At 44.5% G+C, this 24342-nt stretch overlaps 1 protein-coding gene across 4 annotated transcripts in view; it reads right to left on the bottom strand.

The window, feature by feature from the left end:
- The window catches only part of cfap221 (cilia and flagella associated protein 221), a 431960-nt gene that overhangs the window by 362319 nt on the left and 45299 nt on the right, over positions 1-24342 (bottom strand). For 2 of the 4 annotated variants that reach the window (XM_070874515.1, XM_070874508.1), the window contains exons 2-3: positions 19600-19758; positions 15135-15235 (exon numbers count right to left, since the gene is read on the bottom strand). In XM_070874515.1, the coding sequence (XP_070730616.1) occupies positions 15135-15235; positions 19600-19735 (237 nt within the window). In that variant the 5' untranslated portion in view covers positions 19736-19758. Of the gene's footprint in view, positions 1-15134; positions 15236-19599; positions 19759-19960; positions 20050-24342 lie in introns of those variants that run through there. The other 2 variants (XM_070874516.1, XM_070874512.1) reach the window with 2 other exon arrangements.

Below are 24342 nucleotides of genomic sequence, written 5' to 3'. Positions count from 1 at the left end.
GAGGACTGTCTGAGTCCAGCACCCACTGCATTTAATTTTGGTGAACACGTGGGACGCAATCCTATCTTCCAAACCTGACCGAATCATTTCAACCTTAGAGTCAATTGAACTACCCACGCCCTTGTGTCCTGCCGTGGTCACCATTTCTGCAGGGTGTTTTGTGTGCCCCATGTCGCTATGACTCTCCCTTAAGTCAATCCGTGCTTTAAAACTCCCCGGTTTGGGTTGTTTCCCTTTGCACGACAGGAGCTTTTGCCAATAGTTCCTGCCTAGCCCGTCGATTAGCGGATAATCCCACAGAGAGAGAGACAGAGAGAGAGACTAAGGTCAGATAAGTCTTCTCCTATGCTAAATGTGCAGCCGTCCTATATGGCCCAGAGACATGGACTATATACAGTTGGTACCTCAAAGTGCTGGAGAAGTACCACCAGCGCTGCCTCCGCAAGATCCTGCAAATCCACTGGGAGGATAGATGCATCAACGTCAGTATTCTCGCTCAAGCCAACATCCCCAGCATCAAAGCACTGACCACACTCGACCAGCTCCGTTGGATGGGCCACATCGTCCGCATGCCCGACACGAGACTCCCTAAGCAAGTGCTCTACTTGGAACTCCTCCAAGCGAGCCCCAGGTGGGCAGAGGAAATGTTTCAAGGACACCCTCAAAGCCTCCTTGATAAAGTGCAACATCCCCACCAGCACCTGGAATCCCTGGCCCAAGAACACCCAAAGTGGAGGAAAATCATCCGGGAGGGCGCTGAGCACCTCGAGTCTCGTCACCGAGAGCATGAAGAAATCAAGTGCAGACAGCGGAAGGAGTGTGTGGCAAACCAGACTCCACATCCACCCTTTCCTTCAACCACTGTCTGCCCCACCTGTGACAGAGACTGTAATTCCCGTATTGGACTGTACAGCCACCTGAGAACTCACTTTTAGACTGGAAGCAAGTCTTCCTCGATTTCGAGGAACTGCCTATGATGATGATGATATGGATTTTAGCAAGGCTTTTGATAAGGTACCACATGGCAGACTGGTCATGAAAGTAAAAGCCCATGAGGTCCAGGGCAAAGTGACAAGTTGGATCCAAAAGTGGCTCAGAGGCAGGAAGCAAAGAGTAATGGTTGATGGGTGTTTTTGTGACTGGAAGGCTGTTTCCAGTGGGGTTTCACAGGACCCAGTAGTAGGTCCCTTGCTTTTTGTGGTGTATATCAATGATTTAGACTTGAATGTAGGGGGTATTATTAAGATGTTTTCAGTTGATACTAAAATCGGCTGTGCAATTGGATAATGAGGGCGAAAGCTGTAGACTGCAGGAAGATATCAATGAACTGGTCAGGTGAGCAGAACAGTGGCAAAGGGAATTCAATCCAGAGAAGTGTGCATGTCCACAGATCCCTGAAGGTAGCAGGCCAGGTAGATAAGGTGGTTAAGAAAGCATACGGAATACTTGCCTTTATTAGCCAAGGCACAGAATACAAGAGCAGAGCTGGTCTTGTACCTCAACTCCACTTTACTGCCCGATCCCCATATCCCTTGATCTGGGCCTGAGCAGAAGTGGCGTTCTTGTCCTCTCACAGCTTATTATCTCTGCTTTAAAATCTTCTTTCTCCATCCATGTTCCCTGTTCCAATTCTCTCTCTCTCTGTCCCTCTCTCTCTTGCACACAATCCCTCTTTATGTTATTATTTTAATTCATAATTTCTTTTTCACTCCACACATTGTGATTTTTGTGAAGATTTTAGTATTTTTTAATGTGATTCATTTTACTTTTAATGGTATATAGCAAAGAATTATCATTGTGACTATCTCAGAGAATGTTTTGCTAGATTATGATTAGGCAGAATATTTAGGGAAGGAATGTGATTGGAGAGGAAATTTAAATTGGGGAGAAACATTTTGCGGACATTGATTGATTAACAATGGATGCAGAAAATATCAAATTAGCAAAGAAGAGATGTAGACAATTATAGAATATGGAAGAAAATTAACTAAAGGCTTGATGTAGATAACAGACTGAAAGCTTCAACAGGCACAGCATAGATAATATATTTAACTCACACAAGAAATGTTCTTATAATGATAAACTATTTGTTTCCCTGAATCAGATATCACCAGTGTTTAAATGGACAAATTTGTTCTTTTCTTGTATTTCACTTACATTTATTTCCACAAAATGTAATTTATAGTAGACTTATTCTTTATGAAAGGTCCATTGCTTGTTTGTAGCAGGCCCTAATGTTTTGGATTATTAAGGTGTAGCAGTATTCAGCAGTCCCTCGTGTCAAGGATGACCCGCTTCCACACCAAAAGAAGAGGAGTTCACAGGAGTTTCAATGAGGGACATAGAAACATAGAAACATAGAAAATAGGTGCAGGAGTAGGCACTTCGACCCTTCGAGTCTGCACCACCACTCAATAAGATCATGGCTGATCTTTCATCTCAGTACCCTTTTCCTGATTTCTCTCCATACCCCTTGATCCCTTTAGTTGTAAGGGCCATATCTAACTCCCTCTTGAATATATCCAATGAACTGGCATCAACAACTCTCTGGGGTAGAGAATTTCACAGGTTGACAACTCTCTGAGTGAAGAAGTTTCTCCTCAGCTCGGTCCTAAATGGCTTACCCCTTATCCTTAGACTATGTCCCCTGGTTCTGGACTTCCCCAACATTGGGAACATTCTTCCTGCATCTAACCTGTCCAGTCCCGTCAGATTTTTATATGTTTCTATGAGATCCCCTCTCATTCTAAATTCCAGTGAATACAGGCCCAGTCGATCCAGTCTCTCCTCATATGTCAGTCCTGCCATCCCGGAAATCAGTCTGGTGAACCTTCGCTGCACTCCCTCAATACCAAGAACGTCCTTCCACAGATTCGGAGACCAAAACTGAACACAATATTCCAGGTGAGGCCTCACCAAGGCCCTGTACAACTGCAGTAAGATCTCCTTGCGACTATACTCAAATCCCCTAGCTATGAAGGCCAACATACCATTTGCCTTCTACACCGCCTGCTGCATCTGCATGTCAACCTTCAATGACTGATGTACCATGACACCCAGGTCTCATTGCCCTTCCCCTTTTCCTAATCTGCCGCCATTCAGATAATATTCTGCCTTCATGTTTTTGCTACATAAGTGGATAACCTCACATTTATCCACATTATACTGTATCTGCCATGCAATTGCCCACTCACCTAACCTGTCCAAGTCACCCTGCAGCCTCTTAGCATCCTCCTCACAGCTCACACCACACCCGGCTTAATGTCATCTGCAAACTTGGAGATATTACTCTCAATTCCTACATCTAAATCATTGATGTACATTGTAAATAGCTGGTGTCCCAGCACTGAACCCTGCAGCACTCCACTAATCACTGCCTGCCATTCTGAAAAGTACCCGTTTATCCCGACTCTCTGCTTCCTGCCTGCCAACCAGTTCTCTATCCACGTCAATATATTACCCCCTATACCATGTGCTTTAATTTTGCACACCAATCTCTTTGTGTGGGACCTTGTCAAAAGCCTTTTTAAAGACCAAATACACCACATCCATTGGTTCTCCCTTGTCCACTCTACTCGTTGCATCCTCAAAAAATTCGAGATTTGTCAAGCATGATTTCCCTTTCATAAATCCTTGCTGACTTGGACCAATCCTGTCACTGCTTTCCAAATGCGCTGCTATTTCATCTTTAATAATTGATTCCAACATTCTAGGTCCCGAGCTGCAGCTTGAAGGGTGGAAGATGCCTGTGCGTGGTTTCTTTTAACGTGGAGCGGCCTTTGCACACCAGCCACCACAAGGGCTTGACAGAGCAAGACCTTGTACAGTGGCAAGGGTTAACCAAGACGACTGGAGACCAAACTCTGCTGCGCCATCCCTAGGCCCCGACCCCACTGTTGTTATATGCTGTGCTGCTCCTGGGCCACGACCCCTTCATTCCTCTACTCCAATCGCTGCTCCTGGGCCACGACCCCTTCATTCCTCTACTCCAATCGCTGCTCCTGGGCCACGACCCCGCTGTTGTTATATGCTGTGCCGCTCCTGGGCTACGACCCCATCGCTCCTCTACTCCAACACCGCCGCTCCTGGGCCACGACCCCGCCGCTCCTGGGCCACGACCCTGCTGCCCTTGGGCCACGACCCCGCCGCTCCTGGGCCACGATCCCGCCGCCCTTGGGCCACGACCCCGCTGCTCCTGGGCCACGACCCCACCACTCCCGGGCCACGACCCCGCCGCTCCCGAGCCACGACCCCGCCGCTCCCGAGCCACGACATCATCGATCCCCCACTGCTCACCGCCTCCGATCGCTGCTCACTGCTGGGTTCGATCGCCGCTCCCCGCTGGGCTCAAACGTCGCTCTCCGCTGGACTCGAATGCCATTCCTCGCTGGGCTCGATCTCCGGGCTTCGTTGCTCCTCCTCCACCTCAGTCCCGATCCCGCCACTGGTTTCGTTCTGCTCCAATCGGCTGCCTGAACTCCCATGACATCAATCCAGTCGACCTCCTAGAATCCATTGCCCTCCTAGAATGGCTCGCGCCGCTCCCTGCGGTAGCTAGCTCTTCCTTTTATCCCCGACTTGCCGCAAAGGTGTTCTCTCGCAGGTCGGGATCGCCACGTTGGGTCCTGGAGCTGCTCTTCCTTTTATCCCCACCTGCCGCCGATGGTGTTCTCTTGCAGGTTGGGGTGCGCCAAAAATAGTGTCTATTTTCTAGCAGACACTTGTTCATTGTGGAATTTCCTATAATTCTGTGCTGCATGAACAAGCTGGCGTACAAGTAATAAAAATTCTATACTGTGGTGCAGGGAGAGGGCGTGCATGGTTGAGAGCTTTGCTCTGCATCTAACTTGTGCATTAAACAAGCAGTCATTGTTTTCCTAGCACTGACCATAATCACTGGAGTACAAATATACACTTTTAATTTCTTGTCTGCCACCGATAAAGAAATGCAATAATGTTGCACCGATCCTAGCCACTGCAACCCGGGACAGAGTGATTTAAACTGGAATTGTACAAAGACTCCCTTGTCAAATGCAGTGTGCTGGTACTTGACGCAACCTGCATTCTGCTATCAGAAAATACCATTTGAAGCGTCATTCTGCCAGAGGTCACCTTGTAGAAACCAGGACACTTAATTGCCAGCTACCAAAACCCAAAACAAATTAAACCCGAGATACTATTCAGTCTGTAAAGACCCACTTTGCTGGAAAAGACAAGAAAAAATAATGAAATAATCTAATAGAAAACCTTTATTGTAATTGCAATTCCTTGCCAGTATGAACATCTTAAAGCTTTACAAATGCAATCTGCTCAGTTTCCAGAGAGGAATGAACCATCCATCACATGTGACACCAACTCCATTTTAAAGGTGGCAGGATGTGCATAAGGCCTTTATTGCAAGGGGGTATGAGTGCAAGAATAAGGAAGTCTTGCTGCAATTGTATGGGGCTTTGGCAAGACCACACCTGGAGTACTGTGCACAGTTTTGGTTTCAGTACCCAAGGAAGGATATACTTGTCTTAAGAGGGGCTGCAATGAAGGTTCACTAGATTGATTCCTGGGATGTCCTTTGAAAATGGAATAGAATGGGCCCATACTCTCTTGAAGAATGAGAGGTGATCTCATTGAAACATATAAAATTCTTCGAGGGCTTGACAGGGTAGATGCTGCGAGGCTGTTTCCCCTGGCTGGAAAGTCTAGAACTAGGGTTCATAGTCTCAGGATAAGGAGTCGGCCATTTAGGAATGAGATGAGAAGGAATTTCTTCACTCAGAGGGTTTTGAATCTGAGGAATTCTCTGCCTCAGAGGGCTGTGGATGCTCAGTTGATGAGTATATTCATGACTGAGATCCCTAGATGTTTGGGCACTTAGAGAATCAAGGGATATGGGGATAGGGTGGGAAAGTAGAGTTGAGGTAGAAGTTCAGCCATGATCTTACTGAATGGCGGAGCAGTCTTGAGCGGCACTATGACCTACTCCTGCTCCTATTTCTTATGTTCAATGACCAGATAATCTGTTTTCGTGATGTTGGCCGAGGGTTAAAATTGGCCAGGACACCAGGGAGAACTCCCCTGGTTTTCCTCAAAATAGTGCCATGGGATCTTTTACGTCCACGTGAGTCGGCTGATGGGGGTCTTAGTTTCACATCTCATCCACCAGATCAAGGGATATGGGGATCGGGCAGTAAAGTGTTGAGGTACAAGGTCAGCCATGGTCTTATTGAAAGGCGGAGCAGGCTTGAGGGGCAGTATGTCTTTCTCCTATCTATTATGTTCTTATACTATTGTTAAAAAGCATACTAGTTCCTTTGTTTTATAAATAGAGGCATAGAATACAAAAGCAAGGAAGTTATACTCAACCATTAAAAATCACTCATTAGGCATCGGCTTGACTACTGTGGCCAATTCTGCACACCACACCTTAAAAAGGTGCCAAGGATTTGGAGAGGGAGCAAAGGAGATGTAGCAGAATGATATCAGCAATGCAGGATTTCAGTTATGTGGAGAGACTGAAGAAGCTGGGATTATTCTTCCAAGAGCAGAGAAGGTTAAGGGGAGATTTAATGGAAATGTTCAAAATCATGAAGAGTAATAAAGAGAAACTGGTTCCAATGGCAGAAACCTTGGTAACCTGAGGACACAGATTTAAGGTATTCCTCACAGATATAATTGACAAGAGAACCGCAGGGAGATGAGAATTTGTTTTTAAACGCAACAAGTTATGATGATCTGGAATGCACTGCCTTAAAGGGTGGTGGAAGCAGATTCAATAGCAACTTCCAAAAGGGATTGGGTTAAATACTGAAAAGGGAAAATCTGCAGGACTATGTGGAAAATTGACTCATTAGATAACTCTCTCAATGAGCCAGCACAGGCACAATGGGCTGAATATAAAACCCACGGTGTATCCCACCCAATCCCTGCAACTGGAACAGTTGTTGAGCACGGCCTTGGGGCCTTCGAGTTTTTGTTTCCTGCTGCAGGCAGATGTTGGGCCATCCCCAGGGAAGCCCAGGCCCAGGGAGAGGGAGGCCGCGGTTTCCAGTTTATACCCGAACCCACCCCGGGTTTAGAGTTGGTGTAGGCTGCATGTTGCAGGATAGTTCCGAGAAATATGAAACTAACATGTTAGATTTGTTCCTGCTATCATCACTGAATTCTTTAATGGCCTAGATGTACAGAAAGGAAATAACCCAATACATCATATTAAAGAAAATGGTCCTGAATTTGTGGTTGGTATGACGGCACACTCTAATGATATGCTGCAACTTTCAAGTCCTCATTGAAATTAGGTGCTTGCAAAAAGTTGGGCTAATTGCACACCTAGACCGGAATATTCCCAGCCCTGCGACTGCGGGTTTGGAGGCGAGCCCGCTGTCAAAATGGCTTTGATTGACAGCGGGTCGAGATCCTGCTCTGAATCCGCCTCAGTGTGAGCTTCTCAGCTGTCAGATGTGCATTCGGATAGCAGACACAACAGCAAGCAGCGGGCCAGGTATTTAAATGCTAGTTAAGAGGCTTAAAATCAGGCACTTACAATTTTACCAATTTTTTAATGACTTTGCCGTCCCTCGGGTTTCACGCCAGGTAAGAGTGTCAGGTTCTCAATGACTCTCTATTGCTTTGAATAGTTGACAGCTGCAGAAGTGGTATAAAAGCTACCATTTCACAGCAGGTCACTTTCCAATGTCAGAAGCTAAAGCCTTCATGTTTTGGAAGAGTATCTGGGCTGTATGCATTTTGGACCTCCCGATAAGGCCTCTGGCCGCCTTAAAGCTGCGGCCATGGGGTGGCGCAGAATTGCCGTCGACCCTACACAGAAGGGCTGCCATTTTTTAAATGGCCCTTCATCAGGTGTAGGGGACCACTCCGCCGGTTTTCCCACCACGGCATGCACACGCCGACCCCTTACCGACCGGTGGCGACACCTTCCCGAAATTGCCCCATGGGAAATGCCCTTTTTGCGGCATTGCTGTGCGAGAGCGGCGCCGCCACGGCCAGTGCCCCCGACAGCTTTACATGTTGGTGCACTCCTTGTTGGTCAGCATCGCGGCCGCCCTTAAAGGAGAGGTGGCACTGCCGGCGACGCCATTTTGTTTTTTATTGTCGGCCGACTGTTAGGTCGGCCCAACAATTATGCCCCTGGGTTTGGACAGGCCGCCAACAGTGGTGTATTTGGATTTCCTGAAGACTTTTGGTAAGGTGCCACATAAGATAAAAGCTCATGGGGTTTGGGATAATGGATAGAGGATTGGTTAACTAACAGAAAACAGAGAGTCGGGATAAATTGGTCATTTTTCGGTTGGCAAATAGTGACTAGGGCCTCAACTATTTACAATCTATATTAATGACTTGGATGAAGGGACCAAGTTTGCTGTGGATACAAAGACAGGTGGGAAAGCAGGTACAGCAAATAATCAGAAAGGAAAATGGAATGTTGATCTTTATTGCAAGGGGGATAGAGTATGGGTGGAGATAAGGAATAATAAAGGGAAAAAGTCGCTGGTGGGCGTAGTCTATAGGCCCCGAACAGTAGTTACATGATTGGATGGAGTATAAACCAAGAAATAATGGAGGCTTGTAAAAAAGGAGCGGCAATTATCATGAGTGATCTTAACCTCCATATTGGTTGGATAAAGCAAATTGACCAGGGAAGCCTGGAGGAGGAGTTCATAGAGCGTTTCCTTGAACAGTACGTTGCGGAACCAACCAGGGGGCAGGCTATCTTAGATCTAGTACTGTGTAATGAGGCAGGATTACTAAATGATCTCATAGTAAAGAACCTCTAGGAATGAGTGCCCATAAATATGGTTAAATTTCAAATTCAGTTGGAGGGAGAGAAAGTTGGTTCTCAAACCAGTGTCCTAAGCTTAAATAAAGGGGACTACAAAGGTTTGAGGGCAAAGTTGGCTAAAGTACACTGGGAAAATAGACTAAAGTATGGGACGGTTGATAAGTAGTGGCAGACATTTAAGGAGATATTTCATAACTCGCAACAAAAATATATCCCAATGAGAAGGAAAGACTGTAAGAGAAGGGATAACCATCCGTGGCTAACTAAGGAAATAAGGGATGGTATCAAATTGAAAACAAAGGCATAAAATGTGGCCAAGACTAGTGGGAGGCCAGAAGATTGGGACATTACTAAAGGTAGGCAGAGAACACCTGAAAATACGATTAAAAGAGGAAAGATAGATTATGAAAGTAAACTAGCACGAAATATAAAAACAGATAGTACATAAAAAGGAAAAGAGTGACCAAAGTAAATGTTGGTCCCCTGGAGGATGAGACTGGGGAATTAATAATGGAGAACAGGGAAATGGCAGAGACATTGAACAAATATTTTGTATCGGTCTTCACAGTAGAAGACACTAAAAACAACCCAATAGTGCATAATCAAGGGGCTACAGGTAGGGAGGAACTTAATTCAATCACTATCATGAAAGAAGTAGTACTCAGTAAAATAATGGGACTAAAGGTGGACAAGTCCCCTGGACCTGATGGCTTACATCCTAAGGCATTAAAAGAAGTGGCTGCAGAGATAGTGGATGCATTGGTTGTAATCTACAAAAAGTCCCTGGATTCTGGGACGGTCCCAGCAGATTGGAAAACCATAAATGTAACGCCCCTATTTAAAAAAGGAGGCAGACAAAAAGCAGGAAACTATAGAGCAGTTAACCGAACATCTGTCGTTGGGAAAATGCTGGAGTCCATTATTAAGGAAGCAATAGTGGGACATTTGGGAAAGCATGATTCAATCAAGCAGAGGCAGCATGGTTTTATGAAAGGGAAATCATGTTTGACAAATTTGTTGGAGTTCTTTGAGGATGTAACGAGCAGGGTGCATAAGAGGAACCAGTGAATGTGATGTATTTGGATTTCCAGAAGGCATTCGATAAGGTGCCACATAAGAGGTTACTGCACAAGATAAAAGCTCACGGGGTTGGAGGGGGCGGGGGGGTAATATATTAGCATGGATTGAGGATTGGCTAACTAACAGAAAACTGAGAGTTGGGATAAATGGGTCATTTTCCAGTTAGCAAACAGTGACTAGTGGGGTGCCACAGGGATCGGTGCTGGGTCCCCAACTATTTGCAATCTATATTAATGTCTTGGATGAAGGGGCTGAGTGTAATGTAGCCAAGTTTGCTGATGATACAAAGATGGGTGGGAAAACAAATTTGAGGAGCACACAAAAAATCTGCAAAGGGATATAGACAGGCTAAGTGAGTGGGCAAGAATTTGGCAGATGGAGTATAATGTGGGGAAATATGAGGTTATCTACTTTGGCAGAAATAATAGAAAAGCAAATTATAATTTAAGTGGAGAAAAATTTCAAAGTACTGCAGTACAGAGATACCTGGGGGTCCTTGTGCAGGAAACACAAAAAGTTAGTATGCAGATACAGCAAGTAATCAGGAAGGCAAATGGAATGTTGCCCTTTATTGCAAGGGGGATAGAGTATAAAAGCAGAGAAGTCCTGCTACATCTGTACATAGAAACATAGAAAACAGGAGTAGGCCTTTCGGCCCTTTGAGCCTGCACCACCTTTCAATAGGATCGTGGCTGATCATGCAACTTCAGTTTTCTCTCCACACCCCTTGATCCCTTTAGCCGTAAGGGCCACATCCAACTCCCTTTTGAATATATCTAACGAAATGGCCTCAACAACTTTCTGTGGTAGAGAATTCCACAGGTTCACAATTCTCTGAGTGAAGAAGTTTCTCCTCATCTCAGTCATAAATGGCTTGCCCCTTATCCTTAGACTGTGACCCCTGGTTCTGGACTTCCCCAACATCGGGAACATTCTTCCTGCATCTAACCTGTCCAATCCCGTCAGAATTTTATATGTTTCTATGAGATCCCCTCTCATTCTTCTAAATTCCAGTGAATATAAACCTAGTCGATCCAGTCTTTCTTCATATGTCAGTCCTGCCATCCCGGAAATCAGTCTGGTGAACCTTCGCTGCACTCCCTCAATAGCAAGAACGTCCTTCCTCAGCTTAGGAGACCAAAACTGAACACAATATTCAAGATGTGGCCTCACCAAGGCCCTGTACAATTGCAGTAAGACCTCCCTGCTCCGATACTCAAATCCTCTCGCTATGAAGGCCAACATGCCATTTGCCTTCTTCACCACCTGCTGCACTTGCATGCCAACTTTCAATGACTGATGTACCGACACTCAGGTCTCGTTGCACCCTCCCCTTTTCCTAATCTGTCACCATTCAGATAATATTCTGTCTTCCTGTTTTTGCAACCAAAGTGGATAACCCCACATTTATTCACATTATACTGCATCTGCCATGCATTTGCCCACTCACCTAACCTGTCCAAGTCACCTTGCAGCCTCTTAGCATCGTCCTCACAGCTCACACTGCCACCCACCTTACTGTCATCTGCAAACTTGGAGATATTACATTCAATTCCTTCGTCTAAATCATTAATGTATATTGTAAATAGCTGGGGTCCCAGCACTGAACCTTGCGGTACACCACTGGTCACTGCCTGCCATTCTGAAAAGGACCCGTTTATTCCTAATCTTTGCTTCCTGTCTGCCAACCAGTTCTTTATCCACGTCAATACATTACCACCAATACCATGTGCTTTAATTTTGCACACTAATCTCTTGTGTGGGACCTTGTCAAAAGTCTTTCGAAAGTCCAAATACACCACATCCACTGGTTCTCCCTTGTTCACTCTACTAGTTGCAACCTCAAAAAATTCTGGAGGATTTGTCAAGCATGATTTCTCTTTCATAAATTCATGCTGACTTGGACCGATCCTGTCACTGCTTTCCAAATGCGCTGCTAGTACATCTTTAATAACTGATTCCAACATTTTCCCCACTACCGATGTCAGGCTAACCGATCTATAATTTCCTGTTTTCTCTCTCCCTCCTTTTTTAAAAAGTGGGGTTACATTAGCTACCCTCCAATCCATAGGAATTGATCCAGAGTCTATAGAATGTTGGAAAATGACCACCAATGCATCCACTATTTACAGGGTATTGGTGAGGCTGCACCTGGAATAATGCATACAGTTTTGGTCTCCGTACTGAAGGAAGGATATACTTGCATTAGAGGCTGTTCAGAGAAGGTTCACTTGGCTAATTCCGGAGATGAGGGGATTGACTTATAAGGATAGGTTGAGTAGGTTGGGCCTATACACATTGGAGTTCAGAAGAATGAGAGGTGATCTTATTGAAACTTATAAGATAATGAGGGGGCTCAACAAGGTGGATGTAGAGAGGATATTTCCATTCATAGGGGAAACTGAAACTAGGGGACATAGTCTTAGAATAAGGGGCCGCCCATTTAATACTGAGATGAGGAGAAATTTCTTCTCGCAGAGGGTTGTAAATCTATGGAATTTTCTGCCCAGAGAGCTGTGGAGGCTGTGCATATTTAAAGCAGAGATAGACAGATTTTTGAGCGACAAAGGAGTAAAGGGTTATGGGGAGCGGGCAGGGAAGTGGAGCTGAGTTTATGATCAGATCAGCCATAATCTTATTGAATGGCGGAGCAGGCTCGAGGGGCCAAATGACCTACACCTGCTCCTATTTCTTATGTTCTTATGTTCTTAACAGACAGCCTGGCACCCCCTCTTGGGTGCCAGGTTGCTAGTCCAGCTGAAGCCTTCCCTGGTGGCCCAGCGGACTTAACTTAAAAACATGCAGAGCTCGCAGCGGCTCTCCCCTTTAACTGAACGGGGAAGATGTTGTGATGTGTCAGTATGACGTGGCACTGCCGCATCGCGCTGACGTCATTAGCGCAGCGCTGATGAGTGATTGGGGTGGCCGACCCGCTGCAAGGGCACTTCCGCCCCTCAGCCACACTGCATCTGCCCCGAGCAAAAAAACCTTCCACCTGCTGAATATCAACGGCACCTCCGCCGTAACCCATGCGATGGAGAAAAACTTCAAAAAGCAGAAGCTGCACCCCGTTTCGGGCGGAGGTGAATTTCTACCCCTCTATTCACGGTCACCTCTTTGGAGCAACTTCTCTCACCATTGATAGGTCACTTCTGTCATCTCAACTTCACCTGCTATGCTATTCCAGTAGCATCAGTGCCCTTCAAAAAAATCTCACATTGGTCCTGAGAATCCCACCATGATCAACCCCAACACCAACATCACTAAACAAACCAGCATCACCACCAACACCAACCTTCTCCACAAACACCTGATGCTGCACAGTATACAGGGCATCAGCACCCAACAGCATTGCTGCCGAGAGGCCAGTGATGCCTTTACCAGAGCCACGTTTACTTCACTTCATACTGTACACCCTGACAACCACATGATGTGCCAGGTTGGCACCACATGACACCTGCTCCATAAAGCAACCCCGCTATGTCCAACCCATTCCTTTCACATTCATGACCATTGAGGGGGGTGCCCTTATGTCTCAGCATTCATTAAAACTCACTTAGCCACTTCCAAAGGTGCCCATAAATCTGTCCAAGAACACAAGTCCTGAAAATAAAGATTTCAATGTTTGACAACACATCAACATTAACGAAACATGAACATTGGCTAAAGGACCCAAGTGCCTACCCTTGTGTGTTATTAGTTGGTGTGATTCGACAAGGATGAGGGTGATTGTGAGGGGTGGCTAGTGAAATGGGGAACTGATAATGTAGAGAGAGAGGGGGATGGGTGGAGGTGCAAGGTAAGTTGGTGTGAGTAAGGATGTGCAGGGGTAGAGTAGGGAAGGCAGAGTGATGGGGATGTGATGAGTGGCACAGTAGGATGAGGTTGAGTGTGGCTTTGCAGTAACATTTTGTGATCTACTGAGATCATTGAAAGGTTTGCACCACTGCAGCCAGCTCCTCCAGGCGACATTACTGCTTGTGCCATCATGTGCAATGTGCAACCAGGCTGTGTTGGTGTCCTGGGGAGGTCTCTTCCGTCCATTGGAATGGAAGAGAACCTCCCTGTGTGCTGTGACTCCCTCCATAATCATCTGGAGGGAGTCATGGGAGAGCCTGGGTGCAGCCGTGCACCTTTGTGCAATGTTTGTCAATGTTTGCAGTAGCTCAATGCTGCAAAAGACTGACAGAAGAACTGTCAAAAAAAAGTTGAGAATGGTCCCTTTACGGAAACTGGCTGATGACATGTCATTAGATGATGTCATCAGACCGGTTTCCAGTTAATTGGCTGGGAACCACGCAGAGTGGGCTTAACAAGCTCCAGCCATGAAAGATTGAAGGGAGAGAGCGAACTACACTTTGGAACGGGTTTGCCACGCTGCACCAATGCCGCCCGCATTGAACTCGCCTCTGTTGGCAAAATCCTGGCCCTTCTGTGCATCAATTATGATGGAAAATTTTACAGAGCCTGTTTGCACAGTGTAAGGGGATGGGGGAGGGAGATGAAAAAATTGTATAATTATTAAAAACGAACACGTAAAAGAACCGACCATGTAGCTGTAAAGGCTTGGTTTGAGGTATGAGATAATTTTAATTTTATTTAATCTTGCAGAGTCTTCCAGTAAATAACTGTAATTACTTCAAAGTATTCCCTGTGCTTTTTAAAGCCAAGTACTGTATTTGTCAAATAAATATAACCAGCAACACACCGTTTAATTTGCAAGTTCTCTGATGTTGAGTTGAAAGGTTTCCTGATTGGCTTATGAAAGGAGCACCTCCCCATATGATCCCAGGTTCACTTACACACAACAGTGCGCCCCTCGGATCCGTGGGCCACTACGCAGCGCACAAATCTGCAGCGTTTCAAAGCAACTTCTCGAAGGAGGGTTTGCAGCAAGTAAGTATGGATTCTGTTTGGAGGTCAGCAGTGTACTCTTCAGAGCCAACATTTATTTTTAGAAAAGCCTCCAGAGACTAAATTAAGTATGTTCACTGATTGTGTAAATACATAACCAATGTATTCCTATTGGTGAGGCTGTTACATCAGTACATTTAGCCACATGACTTTTTGTGCACTAATAATTTAAAATAGTTAAAATTCCAGCATCCAGTCTTTCGAGGCATAAAAAGTATAAAATTATGAAATACATTTCACAGTTGCACACATCTTCTGCATATTGAAAAAGGAGCTAAAAGAATAGAGTTGGATTCATTAAGAATGTCATTAGAATGTATCTCACTTTTGTAAATTTTCAGCTTACCAGAATCTGTTGGTGATGTTTTCCAATCTCATAACCTCCAAAATGCAACATAGCAGGGAGAGCCTGAATTACTTTGTTTCTCTGTAACGTGGCAAAGATATCTGCAATGAAGTGTGAAAAAACATAAAATAAGAAAGTGCCCAGAAGAATAATCTTGGCTTACTTCTAGAAACAGGCATCATCACACCAAAAAAATTGTTCAAATTACAAGCATTGGAATGTACTCAGGATAAATACATGCTTCATGAGCAATCTATCTTTCAGTACGCAGTCTTTCATTATTATTTGATGTACAACATAGTTGATCCTTGTTGAAGTAGACTGCACTATCCTTCCAATACATAATTATTTAGATTAAAGCTACTGTCATAGTCTGTTTACAATATAGCTGTTTATGTTTTTAAAGGGCAACTGAATTTTTTTGTATGATTCTATGCACCTTTCATTTTCCTAACTGTTGAAATGACTATAAATTCTTAAGTTAACAACTACTGACTGCTAAAATTTAATCTGCACAACTGAGAAATGGGTTATGCTTTACACAGTTTGAAATGTTTGTTTTCGTGGAACCTTCAGAAAATTTTAAACATTTGTTTACCATCAGTGAGAAGCCAGTTTTGTATGACCAGAAGAGTCACCTATCAAACTTTGTTGCATAAATTAAATAGGTGCATAATTAATTAAATAGGTGCATAATTAATTTTCTATCAGTTCCACCAATCAGAGTTAATGGCCCAGAATTTGCGGTCAGCAGCGAAGCAAAGACAAAAAGTTTGCCATTTTCGGCACTTAATGATTTCAGCGCAGTGTAGTGGAAATTCCCTAGTGCGATCTGCCGTGTCGTCAACAAGTTGTCTAAGCAGATAATCACATTGCAGAATTCTCAACAGGGAACCAGGTAATGAGAAGCTGCTTTTATCCTGACTTTTAAAAAAAAGTTACAGAGAGCACAACAAGGATTGGGGCTCTCACACAAAGTAGAACCTGAACCTAATCTGAGGAAGGACGTTCTTGCTATTCAGGGAGTGTAGCGAAGGTTCACCAGACTGATTCCCGGGATGGCAGGACTGATATATGAGGAGAGATTGGATCGATTGGACCTGTATTCACTGGTGTTTAGAAGGATGAGAGGGGATCTCATAGAAACATATACAATTCTGACGGGACTGGACAGATTAGATGCAGGAAGAATGTTCCCGGTGTTGGGGAAGTTCAGAACCAGGGGACATAGTCTAAGGATAAGGGGTAAGCCATTTAGGACTGAGATGAGGAGAAACTTCTTCACTCAGAGAGTTATTAACCTGTGGAATTCCCTACTGCAGAGAGTTGTTGATGCCAGTTCATTGGATATATTCAAGAGGGAGTTAGATATGGCCCTTACGGCTAAAGGGATCAAGGGGTATGGAGAGAAAGCAGGAAAGGGGTACTGAGGTGAACGATCAGCCATGACCTTATTGAATGGTAGACTCGAAGGGCCGAATGGCCTACTCCTGCACCTATTTTCTATGTTTCTATGTTTCATGAACAAAACTTTTTTTTTATTTCTTAAAATTGTAATTTTTATCTTAACGGAGAGATCTGACACTCTATAAAATTAAAATTAGATTTTCAGGGCCATAAAGTTTTTTTCTTAAGCAGTTAATATGCTGTTAAAACCCCAGTTACAACTAATCCAATAAGGCCCAACATTTAATGGGGTATTAAATAGTAATATTACTGCCGAAAATCATAAGTTTTCATCGGTTTCACTGACTTTACTGACATTACAGCAATTGGGGGGGGAGGGGGTGAGGGGCACAGCATAACCAATGTCGAAGCAGTGAATGACTGACCGCAACTTCAGAATTTCCACGTTTACATCCTGAAGTTGCAGTCAGTTTCAAAGGGGTAATAACAGTGAATGCTGTCAGTGTGCTGTTATTACCCACCACAAATTCCGGTCATATGTATTCTACCTCGTTGTATCATCATAGTTTTCCACAGTCTGAAATTCCTACTTTACAGAAAAGTTTAGTTACTAATTTGCCAATAGTGCAGCTATTGCATTGCATACTCAAATATGTATTTTTGTGGAGGAAGATGGGGGGAAAGAATTAATGACCAATCCACTTTCATATACCTTCTAGTAACTGGGTAACAGTAGCATTTTTCTGCAGGAAGTTATGTTGTAGTACTACTTTAACTAAAGCTACAGCCCTAATTTTAACTCTGGGCAGGAATTGGGCGGGTGGGTCGGTGCCAAGGCTGCATTTTCTATTAAAGGCTTGGCCCCCAAAGTATGCATATCTGTTCTATTCAGCAGAGCGAGGACACAAGCCTTCCCCCCAGGTGAGCTATTTCCTGGGCTATCTTTCTATCTGTACCTGCTCCTGCTCATCATGCACTTTAAGAAGCACAATTAATGATGGCAACTCCCCTGCTGTATTTAAATAAGGCCTGAACTCGAAAATTGACCTGCTCCCCCCCCCCCCCCCCCACTGATGTCATTGGGTGTGTGGATCTGATGCTCCACCTGCTGACCACCAAATATATATTCCACATGAACACTGACCCAGTCACGTCATAAAATAAGCTACTGGTAAAAATCTGCAGTGCACTTGGGATATGTGCATATAGTTTACGTGTCTTCATTCAAAATCACTTAATTAAAATAAACTGTTAATTCTAATTTTTTTAAGTAAATTCCTCCATACTGTGTTAGTTAACTGCTAACTAATTCAACTTATTGGATAATGCAAAACGTTTTTAGTTCGAAAAACAACCAAATTACTAGGAGTAGATCGTCCATGCAAAGAGGCATTAATACAATTTATGCATTTATTGATTAAAATCCAAATAGTTCTTCACATATAAAATGGAAGAAAATACATTTGTGAGTTGCATTAGAAACATAGAAACATAGAAAATAGGTGCAGGAGTAGGCCATTCGGCCCTTCTAGCCTGCACCGCCATTCAATGAGTTCATGGCTGAACATGCAACTTCAGTACCCCATTCCTGCTTTCTCGCCATACCCCTTGATCCCCCTAGTAGTAAGGACTTCATCTAACTCCTTCTTGAATATATTTAGTGAATTGGCCTCAACAACTTTCTGTGGTAGAGAATTCCACAGGTTCACCACTCTCTGGTTGAAGAAGTTTCTCCTCATCTCGGTCCTAAATGGCTTACCCCTTATCCTTAGACTGTGACCCCTGGTTCTGGACTTCCCCAACATTGGGAACATTCTTCCTGCATCTAACCTGTCTGAACCCATCAGAATTTTAAACGTTTCTATGAGGTCCCCCTCTCATTCTTCTGAACTCCAGTGAATACAAGCCCAGTTGATCCAGTCTTTCTTGATAGGTCAGTCCCGCCATCCTGGGAATCAGTCTGGTGAACCTTCGCTGCACTCCCTCAATAGCAAGAATGTCCTTCCTCAAGTTAGGAGACCAAAACTGTACACAATACTCCAGGTGTGGCCTCACCAAGGCCCTGTACAACTGTAGCAACACCTCCCTGCCCCTGTACTCAAATCCCCTCGCTATGAAGGCCAACATGCCATTTGCTTTCTTAACCGCCTGCTGTACCTGCATGTCAACCTTCAATGACTGATGTACCATGACACCCAGGTCTCGTTGCACCTCCCCTTTTCCTAATCTGTCACCATTCAGATAATAGTCTGTCTCTCTGTTTTTACCACCAAAGTGGATAACCTCACATTTATCCACATTATACTTCATCTGCCATGCATTTGCCCACTCACCTAACCTATCCAAGTCACTCTGCAGCCTCATAGCATCCTCCTTGCAGCTCACACTGCCACCCAACTTAGTGTCATTCGCACATTTGGAGATACTACATTTAATCCCCTCGTCTAAATCATTAATGTACAGTGTAAACAGCTGGGGCCCCAGCACAGAACCTTGTGGTACCCCACTAGTCACTGCCTGCCATTCTGAAAAGTATCCATTTACTCCTTCTCTTTGCTTCCTGTCTGACAACCAGTTCTCAATCCATGTCAGCACACTACCCCCAATCCCATGTGCTTTAACTTTGCACATTAATCTCTTGTGTGGGACCTTGTCGAAAGCCTTCTGAAAGTCCAAATATACCACATCAACTGGTTCTCCCTTGTCCACTCTACTGGAAACATCCTCAAAAAATTCCAGAAGATTTGTTAAGCATGATTTCCCTTTCACAAATCTATGCTGACTTGGACCTATCATGTCACCTCTTTCCAAATGCTTTGCTATGACATCCTTAATGATTGATTCCATCATTTTACCCACTACTGAGGTCAGGCTGACCGGTCTATAATTCCCTGTTTTCTCTCTCCCTCCTTTTTTTAAAAGTGGGGTTACATTGGCTACCCTCCACTCCATAGGAACTGATCCAGATTTTATTGCTGCATCTATTTATAAAAAGATGAGACTATACTCATTTTTAATTATATTATCTGCTTCTATAATTTTTCCACAGTAATCTTACTTGTTTCCAGTAAATGATTTGGAACATTTCCATGCTTGGGCTCCTCCACCAATCTGTCTTTAGGAAGAGTTGTCTGGTTTTTAATAGTATGAACATGGTTGCTGAATGGCAAAGCAGCAAGTTTTTCCACCTCCATAATGACACGATTCAAATAAACTGCTTTGATCCACGGAACACAAACATGCAAAAGAAAATATACATTTTAGGACTTATGGCATCATGTTTAAAAACATAAAAATGAATTATTTTAGCAAATGTGATGCATTTGAAGTTTAAAAAAAAACTTATTCTGAAACAAACAAGAAGTAATGTGCGATACATTTTTCTGCACAAGTCAAAGAAGATCGATTGCCATATGTACCACAGCCTGCCTGTATCTGAAGGTGAAGAGTAATTTATTCAAGAATAAGCACATTCACAAGCTGAAGGCAGACAAGGCTTGCAAGAAGCTTCTGGCTGACCAGGCCAAAGCTCACAGATCCAGGACCAAGAAAGCTCGCAAGCGCAGTGAAGAGCATCTGAAGGCCAAGAAAGAAAAGGTCATTAAGACTTTGACCAAGTCAGAAGAGTCTAAAAAATAAACTGATGCCATTGTACTGGCTTACAACCCAATTAATAATGGGTCCTTGTACTAACAAAAAAATTATAACTTCTCACAATAGTACAATAATCAAACATTGTAACATGAATAATATCCATAAGAGGTTAAATATCAATTTGAAACGTACAAATAACGTCCAACAACAATAAAACATAATATGCTACTGAAGCTCAAGATAAGTTTCTAATTACAAGTTGCGATTCAGACTTTTAAAACTGGAGCAGCCAATCACACTTTATTCCGTATGCAAATTACAGTAACTTCATTTTTTGATCCCAGTGTAGTTCAATCCAGAATGGCAAGGAATTAGACCAAAGCTAATCAGAAATGTAGGCTTGGATTTTGCCGGTGCTCAAGCGGGCAGGTTCGGAGACGGGGCTACTGTCAAAATATGAAAGATTGACAGCAGATCGACAGCTCACTATGAATCCGCCTCCATGTCAGGATCTGCTTGCGCTTTACAGACCCGACACCAAGCAGCGGGCGAGTCAATTAAAATAGTTAAGAGCTTGTTACAAGGTACTTAAACGGCATTTTACCATCTACTTACCATTTTTCCAGCTTTTTCCACCAGGTTCCCGGCGCTAAGCCACTTCCAAAGGTGTACAAATCTGTCCAAGATCATGTCGGGTTTTCAATTACTCTCCATTCATCTGAAAAGGTGACAGCTGCAAAAGCGGTATAAAAAGCATTTCACAGCTGTTCACTTTCCATTCTTAGAAGCTGGAGCCTTCAGGACTTGGAAGACACTTTTGAGCTTTATGCAGTTTGGTGGGCCCCAAGTTTCCACATGATTTGCTCCTGATTTTTAGGAGCAACTGGTGTAGAACGGAGTATCTTAGAAATTGGAATTCTCCACATTTAGTTTTCTGCAATTCTAGTCAGGTAGAACAGTTTCACTTTGGAACAGAATTTTTTTTTCTGTGTGTGAGGGAGTGCTTTTAGCAGCACTGCTGAATAAATCTCCTGTTGAAATCAGTGAGTTCAGCTTTTCACTGCTAAACTTGCAGAACCGGTGCCTGCAAACAGGGGCGTGTCCGGCTACTGATGCCTGATTTCAAAGTTTCCACAGTGAAAACGTACTCCAAACGAACTTAGAATGGAGTAAGTGAAGATTTTTGTACGCTTGAAAAAACCTTGTCTACACTTTAAAAAATCAGGCACACGTTACAAATTAGGCTTCGGGAACGAGGTGGTGGTGGGGGGGGGGGGATGGGGGGGAAGGGAAGTCATTAAATTCTACAATCAATCCTTAGTTATACTTATACAAATATTATACAAATAAATCCAACCTGAATAAAAATTTATAAGCAAAGAAAAGATGAAATAAACCATGTTCCTACCTGTGTGAAAGTGCTTCAGGCAGGCCTTTCAGGCAGCAGTGTGGCGTCAGTGTCTCGACGGCAACGGCAGCGGCAGCAAGCAGCCTTCGAGCTGAGCTGCAGTGCTTGAGGCAGGGGTGTGGCGTCAGTGTCTCGTCTCGACGGCAGCGGCAGGCAGCAAGCAGCCTTTGAGCTGAGCTGCGGTGCTTGAGGCAGGCCTTCATTCCCCGCGAAGATGCAGCACCCGGACGGACTGGAGGCCATTCGGCCATGGGATTGCAGCGGCGTCAGTGGCTGGTCGGGAGCCGAAGAAAGAACAGCAGCAACCTTCGAGCTGTGAGGGGGACTGACTGAGGCCATTTGGACAGGGAGAGGCAGCCACATCGACATCTTTATATTTAAATTTGCAGAATGGGTGCTGCATTGTCAACACCACATATTATGCAATGGTTTGCTTCCTCATGCAAGAAATTCTTTGTTCTTGGTGGACGTTGATCCATTGCAAAGTTGAATTGGCACTTGTATTTCTCCAAACACACAGTCCTTAATTTGCAGGCACCGGTTCTGCAAGTTTAGCAGTGAAAAGCTGAACTCACTGATTTCAACAGGTGATTTATTCAGCAGTGCTGCTAAAAGCACTCCCTCACACACAGAAATATCAAGAAAATTAAAATACAAGCCTTTGCAGGGGTCCAAGAAACAAATCTTCACTTTTTCTGCAGTACTTTTAAAAATGGCCGAGTGCCAATGTTTACTTCAGACTGCACTTGCGCGAACGCTCCAACGCGCACGCGCAGGGTTGCCGGCACCAAGAAGCCTCATTTCAATTGTACCCGCCCCCTCCTACTTACACAATCGGTGCGAGTGGTAGGCTCCGCCCCCTGTGCACCGCGCTAAGCAGACATCGAGCTCCAAGGAGCTCGAGAATACCGCACTTTTTTTCCGGCGCCGTTTTCGGCGTGAAAAACAGGCGCCCAGCTCTGAGGTGCGCCTTTTTCGCCGCGTGTGGAAACTTGGGGCCGAAGTGTTGAGTAAACTCTGTATCCACTGTCACCTCCTTGGAGCAACCTATCTCATCATTGACAGATCGCTTCTGTCATCTCAACTTCAGCTGTCATCTATTCCATCAGCATCGGTGCCCTTGAAAAGATCTCACCTTGGTCCTCAGAATCCTACCACGATCAGCCTCAGCATCATCATCATCAGGCACACCAGCAGCACTGACAACAACACCAACCTTCTCCGCAATCACCTGATGCTGCACAGGGCATCAGCACCTGACCACATTGCTGCCCAGGAGGCCAGGGATGGCCTCAGCACGGCCAGATTTACTTCACTTGACGCTGTAGGCTCTGGCTGCCAGATGATATGCCAGGTTGGCACCACCTCACACCAGCACCATAAAGCATCCCTGCAATGCCCAAGCCATTCCTTTCACACTCATCAGCATTGCGAAGGGTACCCTTATGTCTCACCATTCACTACAACTCATTAAACCACTTCCAAAAGGTGCATAAATCTGTCCAAGAAGGAAAGGTGCTCAAAATAAAGATTTCAATGTTTGACAACACATTAGCAGAACCCCTACATGAACATTGGCTAAAAGACCCAAGTCTCTTCTCTTGTGTGTTGTTAGGTGGTATGATTGGACAAGGATGAGGATGCGTGTGAGGGTTGGCTAGTGAGATGGGGAATTGATAATGTAGATCAATAAGCATGGGTGGAGGGGCAAGGTAAGTTGGTGTGAGTAAGGATATGCAGGAGTAGGGTAGGGAAGGCAGAGAGATGATAATGTGATGAATGGCTCAGCAGGATGAGGTAGAGTGTGGCTTTGCAGTAACCTTTCGTGATCTATGGAGATCATTGAAAGGTTTGTGCCACTGCAGCCTGGTCCTACTGATGACATTTCTGCTTGTGCCCTCTTGTGCAATGTGCAACCAGCCAAGTTGGTGTCCTAGGGAGGTCTCTTCCACCCATTAGAAGGGAAGACAACCTCCCTGCATGCTGTGACTCTCTTCATAAGCATATGGAGGGAGTCTTAGCAGAGACTGGGTGCAGCCGTGCATCTTTGTGCAGTGCTTGTCAATGTTTGCAGCACTTCAATGCTGCAGAATACTGACAGCAGAATTATCAAAATGAATGCAGACATAGTCCCTTGAAGGAAACCGGCTGATGATGTGTCATCAAATGACATCATCAGACCTGCTTCCTTTTAATTGGCTGGGAAACCTCGCAGGGCGGGCTTAGCAAGCCCAATCAGAGAATAAGAACATAAACATAAGAACATAAGAAATAGGAGCTGGAGTAGGACATACGGCCCCTTGAGCCTGCTCCGCCATTTAATACGCTCATGGCTGATCTGATCATGGACTCAGGTCCACTTCCCTGTCCGTTCCCCATAATCCCTTATTCGTGCGGGAAACTGGTATGGAGCCAGGTGCAGGGTTACATTTCGCCACCTACCTCAGCCACACTGAGCCCGCCTTGGTAGGTGAAATCGCAGCCGTAGTGTGCAAATTACACACAATTCTCCATAACCAACACATTAACATAATTATTCATAGCTGCATGTGCAGCTTTGGCCTTAACAAGGTGGCAGCCTAATGCGGAAGACTAGAAAACTAAGAGTCAAATGAAATGTGAAGGAATGAAGGCACTTACAAAAGGTGACAGAACAGGCAAACAATTCTTGGAGCTGTTGGAAAGGCTCAAAAGGAAAATCAACCCATTGGCAGCCCTTGCTGAGATCGAAGGTTGAGAGGGGACAGGCAAAAAATGAAGTGAAAAGAGGACTAATGTGGATATTTCAGGCAAGTAACA

Source organism: Pristiophorus japonicus, chromosome 3 (genome assembly GCF_044704955.1).
Source record: "Pristiophorus japonicus isolate sPriJap1 chromosome 3, sPriJap1.hap1, whole genome shotgun sequence".
Classification (NCBI taxonomy): Eukaryota; Metazoa; Chordata; class Chondrichthyes; family Pristiophoridae; genus Pristiophorus; species Pristiophorus japonicus.
This window is presented reverse-complemented; position numbering and strand designations above follow the sequence as displayed.